Source organism: Patiria miniata, unplaced genomic scaffold (genome assembly GCF_015706575.1).
Source record: "Patiria miniata isolate m_02_andy unplaced genomic scaffold, ASM1570657v1 HiC_scaffold_1, whole genome shotgun sequence".
Lineage (NCBI taxonomy): Eukaryota > Metazoa > Echinodermata > Asteroidea > Valvatida > Asterinidae > Patiria > Patiria miniata.
In genome coordinates, this window is record NW_024037047.1 from 25,975,475 (window position 1) to 25,982,421 (window position 6,947).

Genomic DNA, 6,947 nt, shown 5'->3' on the forward strand with positions numbered 1-6,947 from the left:
TTATTTATTATACTGCTTCACGTCAGTAAAGTACGCGATTTCAATAAATTAGTCGAACCATGGAGTCGAAGCATGGTCAGAGTGTTTTCATAGCTTGTGTTTTTATTTCTGGCGCTTTTATTCAAAATTGTGCAATGGATATACATGTACACGAAACTTTCACCAAATATGTTCAAAATACGAGCCTATAACATATCTCATTTGGACTTGTTTTGGTAATTGCTACATATCTTAAAAACATTTTCTTTAGTTTGGCTCCAGATCATTCTGACTCACCCTTTAGTTCCCTTCGCCCACCACAGGAGCTAGACTGCGCTTGACGTGCAAGAATCGGCCGGTGGCAGGAGAGCAAAACCCAAATCAAGTCTTGCAATATCAACATTGCCTATTTTTGAAGGTTGCTAATGTTGTCGAACAAAACACTTCAAATCAAACAAGAAGCCAAAAGTTACTTGCGTACATCTTCATTTATACAACGAAGCAAACTACTGCACAAGGCTAAAGCAGCATCCGAATTGCAAAGTTTAACTTTTTTTCACAACAGAACATTTAAAAACAATCTTAGCCAAATCTTACTTTATACTTAATTAGTTGTGTCTTGAAAAGGATTTAACATTAATCACGTGCTTATATAAAAATGAAAGCGCTTCACAAATTATTATTACCCGGTGTTCATCAGTGCTATCTGGTCTCTACTTTTACATGTACACATATTTATATTCCTGATGAGTGGAAAGGAGCAATTGTAGTAGTCCTGCCCAAGAACACAAGCACCGTGTTCCCCATCAGGGTTCGAACCCACGACACGGACGGGCGTACCACGTCACATGAATCGAACAACCAATGTGCCTAGCAACCCATATACCACTGATCTTTTTTTCTTAATGCGATTATATATTCAAATGTACATGACTTTCAACTTTAAATACTACTTACAAAAAAATTAATTTAAACCACGAAGGCTTCCTCATTCAGATAAAATTCACAAGCATGAACAACGCTACAACTAAGAGCTCAAACCACATTAAAGTTTGTATGGCACGCGCTGTACAACAAAATCGATATTTGTTTCTTCCAACGACTTTTCCGTTATATTATTACCAGAAGGAGGCGGGAACCAGTCTATACTGCGGTAAATCAATGTGGCTATATTGTCTTCCGATTAATTATTTGAAATTTGTAAGGTAATAATTCCTTAAGCTAAATTTCGATCGATTTTGCTTTTCGAAGTCTTATTCAAAACTAAATAGTGTTTTATATTGCTAGAAAATATAGCAGTGTTAAATTAATTAAAAATAAATCTATTTTTTTTCATGGTGAAACTCGAAAATTACAAGCTCGCAAAATATGGCGAGTTTTAAATAGGCCACAATTATTCCTTTTGTTCAAGATGTCCAGTTAGTTACGTTTATCACTGTTGAACCGGGTCTGTTTTCAGTAAGAAAGTGCTAGCCGAGATAATCAGAATCACACTGAATGTCAAAGCTGCTTTAACCCAGGCGACATCCCAGCAACTCAAATCGCAGAGCAGCATGAACATAGATGGCAGTTGGCTCTATGCGCACTACCGTGGCCACAACGTTCTCATTAAACATATTGGTGACCGGACTGCTGCCATCAGTGTTACCGATGAACACCTGTAATTAATTTAATTATTTATGTTTTAACATTAAAAAAAAAATCGACTACAAACTTGAGCGAACTCCATCCAAAATTGAAAAAAACAAATGGTGCTGAATGTCTTTGCTGTAAAATCGTTCAGAATTCAGGCTTAAATTGATATTAATCTCTGGGTCGGAAATCACTTTATATATCTTTATATATTCCTAGGTTCCTTCAAATAAAACTTATATTTTCTGAGAGTGAGACTAGAGAATACACGATTCAGAACAAAAATTACTCCTATTTTCGATTTAGATTCGTTGAAAAATATCCTTGCACTCCACGGAAAACTAGAGTGAAAACCCGATCAATTCGTAAGAATGATTTTCACTGTGAATTGTCCTGTCCGTGTAGTTTCACTTTTACGGATGGAAAGGATAAAGGACGTTTACAAGAAACCAGTCGATTAAAAACGTGAAATCGTAGTTTAATGTATACTAAATGCATATAAATCGAGTGCAATGTTTTATGTGTACCTTGATGTCACCGTTTCCATCGGTCACATATTCATAGGCAGAAGAGGGCCGCTCCTTATACGCCACCTTGTACTTCGTTGTATGATCTCCATAGTGATGTCCTTGTGTGGTGATGCCGGACACCACTGTCCTCTTGACGAGGTTCACCCCAATCCAGGAATTCAGGGCTTCGGAACTGTACACAAATGTGAAGTGGTGGAAAACAAAACATACTTTGCATTGAAATCCGCTGAGGGGAATGGTGCCGTGCAGATCGAACACATGATCTAACTTTCAGGAATAGGGATTGGTATGGGGGAGGGGGTAGAGTGGAGGCAATTCGGGAAGTAAATTTAACTATGATTCCATTTATTATGTTTGGCCTTATTTTACTAATAGCAAAAGCAGCTACAGTGAGGGGGGAGGGGGGATTAGCGCAACAACCCCAAACCCCGTTTGGATTTGCCATCGTCTTTAGACAGACTTCTTTGTATTGTGTTACTTTTCAAATTTGCTTCGTTTCATTTCACTATATCCTGTTGCGTTTGTCACAATGTATATTTAAGGGGAGTCAGGTTGGCGGGCAGCGTTACTTTCCACCACTGTGACCCGGGTTCGAATCCCGCCCGGGGCCAATATTGTGGATTGGATTTCAGTCCCTACCTGATTCCGTGGGTTTCCCTCAGAATATTCTTCTGGGCTTTTCCTCCCACCTCTACAACTGTATTCCCATTGTCTCCTCTCTTCAGGTTTCTTCAGGCTTTCGAGCTACAGTGCTTTATAGGGTACTTTTGAGGAATCCTTGGTTTCAATACCAGGAGAAACAAAATAATTGAATAAATAAATCATGTTGCGTTTGTCACAATGTATATTCATAGGGATGCAAGTGTTGTACTAATACATACTCGAGGGCTACCCATGCAGTGTCACCGTTGAGACGTGAGTTATTGGCAGGGCAACACAGCAAACTACTGGACGCCTTGATGCGATCATCGGGGATGGTCCGGTCCTCCATACCTAGGGGCTCCGGACTCGAACACGCCGCTGTTCCTGCATGGCGGGGAAAACATAATATAAAGACTCCTAATACTCCCCGGTCAGATTGAAACTTTTCCGGGTAAAAAGTGACACTTCAGCGGTTCATTATTGACCCGGAAACCTGTCATTTTTGACCCGTATTGTCATTTTAAGCCGAAAGAACCCGGATTCCTGGTCAATCTGATCCGGTAGTTTTTAGAATATAAAAATGATTCTTCACCCACCAGTTTGCTCAGAACATAATTTTTTTTCCCCCTCTCTTTTTCTTTAACTTTTGGTAGAGAATATTTTTGGGGGAGTGGACAACAATTTTAGGCAGAAGGACAACCATGGGGCGAAATTAAAACGTAGACCTATATTCTTATTCTATCAGTTCAACATATTACCTTTGCTCTACTAGCTAGGTACTTGAATTATCATTTAACGGAATAATCTATAGCCTACCCGTATCTCTTGCATTTCAAGCCATGTTATTCACCATTTGTATAGGCCTGTATCAGATTATAACACTATACTTTGTAACTGGCTTTTGCTTATTCCGATAGAGCTCAGATAATCATATATCTGGTGGTCGTTTGAAGATGCAGACTATAAGCATGGCATGCCTACACAAGGGCAAACTCCCCTGCGATCACCGTGACGTCAGAAAGATAGTAATTTTTACTAACCAGCTGTGGTAGGTTGCCTCCTTCCCTGTCCCGGGCAACGCGCCCGTACCTCTTGCATGACTTGCTTCATCCAGCCATCCGGATTTTCAGGATCAGGTTCCGGTGGGGGTCCGAAGTAACACACCCTCGCCTTGCTCTCCACACCAACCAAGAACACTTTGGATTAATACCGATAACGGTCGTTGAAAGTTGGGTAAAACTTCAGAACCGATTTCGATATCAATATTGGTGAGCATATACGAAATGCCTATAGATGGGGCGAGCTGACGTCATCCGATGAAAACATCTATTTTGTACACAACATTTCATCGGTTGCTATGTGTTACCATTCAGCCCTCCAGACTCAAGAACCACTGAGTTTCAAGAACATAGGTCTGGGAGCTAGATAAGCCAGTATCATGGGCGACGCAAGGGGGGGAGGGAGGGGCGGGCTTGCCCCCCCCTCCGGAAAACAAAAAACCAAAAAAAAGGAAAAAGGAAAAAAAAAAGAAGAAAGGAAAAATAGGTGCGAAGCCACATTGCTGTTAATTTGATTGGGGGGGGGGGGATGCTCTCCTGATAAATTGAGAATACAATGAACAAGTTAAGAAATTTTGGGGAATATTTGCTTTGCCCCTCCCCCACCCGGAAAAAATCCTGGCGATGCCCATGAATGGCCAGTAGGAAAGAAATCCCGGGTGTCCGCGCCAACCTACAAGCCTATATATTAATACATTAATTTACCCCATGTAAATGTTTGTCAGAGTTTCCCCCGTATCCATTTCTTTGGAGTGAATTTCGAACCATTTAGTTGGTCTTTATAAATTTGGCAAATTTATTGATTGAAGATATACGTCCAATAATTGCGCACTTGCACCCATTTTGTTGGTTAAATAAACATTTCCACACAGTGTGAAACTTAAGCCGTATTTTTACGGGAAATTCCTAGATGTCGGGACGCCAGGATCATCCTATAAATAATAAACTTACCGTAAATCACGGGCCCTTGTTTGATAGGCGCGTAGAGGCCCTTCGCGCCTATTAAAAAAGTGCCGTAATTTTCGGTAAAATCATTGTCAAACGCGTTACCCCCCCCCAAAAAAAAAAATAAAGAAGAGAACAAGATGTTTCAGTATAAAAAAAGTTTGATAATTCCAGCCTACCTGCCACTGCTGATGCCATCAGAATCCAAGCTACTGCTCCGTCCATTCTCCCTGATGCAATGATCGAGAATCTGTCAGTTGCATCGTATGACACACAAACCGCACCAATCTGTTTTCGGCAACAACGTAAACCACCAAACAGGATGACGTCATCAGACCAACGGTAAATCTAGCCAATTAGGTGAGAACCTTAATTTGATATGAAGGTTAACATGTTTTCTTTGGATTAGGTCTATATTGTGGGCGGAGCTTATGCTGGAAGCGGGTGACGCATTGACCAATGAGAACTTGTTGCTGATTGTGCAGTTTTCGATTTAATAAAATATCGTCGCTAAATTCAACAATGACCTCCGTCTACAGCGCTGGTAGGACATAATAGTCCGAAATCGATATGAAACGGTGCGGCACCACACGTGAATTGAGGCCCCTTCCGGTAATAAACACAGAACCTATAACAACAGCAGTCAAGGTTGTTCTACAATATTATGGAAACCTCCGTGAACATTTACAATATTGGATGTATCATAGAAAAGATGTGCAGCGAGTTAAAATTCGCAGAAATATTACGCATTGCCAATACGACTGCGAAATCATAACAATTTCAGAAATTGATGAAATGGCGCGGCACCGCATGCGTAATGACTGAAGTTTCTTCGACGGTAATAATTATAAGCACAGAACCCCAGCAGCAGTTATGGTTGGTCTAGATATGGAATCCTCCGTAAACACTGGAAACAGTGGGTCTTTAGAAAACGATCTGCAGCGAGTTACCGTGCATCGGATTCTCATAATTTCACTTTGACATACACAGTGTTTATGCGAGAGAGCGAATAAGTCATTAAAGCTATAGTCCATCATTTGTAGTTAGTGCATTTTGTTCGTTTTGTGACCCTTCTAAATAATACGGGCTGAACGGCTGATTCTCAGTTTGTGCTGGTTTATTTCTGTTGAGGAACGAAGACAACGTGTTACTTGGTCTTCGACCGAAAACAGAATCAAATATACAAAATACAAAAGAATGACTGTACAAAATACTTATGAAAAAATCTAGATACTTAATACCAAAAAGGATTCATCAATATTTACTCAAGATCCCGCGGTTTGCGCCTAAATTCGGGCAGCGTCCGCAATATTGAATTTTACTGTGAAAACCCAATAAATACAAGATAATTAATCCAATCTTATATAATAATGAAGAAATGAACTGCTGAATTTCTTCTACAATATCGAAATATCTATCACTCTTACGATAAGATAATTAAATGAATTCTTGAATACATGAAAAATCACAAATCAATCAATATCCTGAAATAGTCGAAAATGCTTCCAAAATCAACTAAAATGACCTAAGAGCAATCTAAATCTACTCAAGGATAGTACCTGTTAACTGTGAATTAATATAAGTTATTATTATGAGAAATATTGAGGTAAAATGTAAAAAGATCATTACCTGTTGAGGAACGAAGACAACGTGTTACTTGGTCTTCGACCGAAAACAGAATGACGAAATGTGGAAAGCGCGCGAACTGGTTTACAAAACCAAGAGGGCGCTCGCCAATTTAAATAACAGAAAACGATTACGTAATGTAAAAATAAATAGAGGGGGGTTCGCATCGCAACCGTCACATTATTCCCTCTCGAGAGAAAATGTCGTCCTCGACATTTTGTTTAACGTACACTATTTATACAATGATAATATAAGAAAGTATTAAATAATTAAAAAAAAATGTAATACAGAATAATTAAATAAAGATAAACAGAATCATGACTTCTACCTTCTAATGTCATTATTATAACCACTAAATCAAACATCCGGTCGGCTCCTCGTCCTCCGGAAACTCAAAGAAGTCAAAAAGAAGTATTCTTTAACTTAATTAGAACACCAGTTATCCAAAATCACTTAGATTAATATCAAAATGTTTCCTTGAAAATCTGTCGTTTTGGACAATTAAGTTAACTTATTCTGATGCAGAAGATATATA

The 6,947-nt window shown here is 39.3% G+C and overlaps 1 protein-coding gene across 1 annotated transcript; it reads right to left on the bottom strand.

Moving 5' to 3' along the window:
- Positions 1–565: 565 nt before the first annotated feature.
- Positions 566–5,011, bottom strand: LOC119732311 (lactadherin-like). The gene is made up of 5 exons (XM_038205773.1): positions 4,966–5,011; positions 3,824–3,979; positions 3,023–3,167; positions 2,139–2,313; positions 566–1,637 (listed from the first exon to the last, which is right to left on the bottom strand). Exons 1-5 carry the CDS (start codon positions 5,009–5,011, stop codon positions 1,491–1,493), a joined length of 669 nt encoding a protein of 222 aa, XP_038061701.1. The 3' UTR covers positions 566–1,490.
- Positions 5,012–6,947: the final 1,936 nt, after the last annotated feature.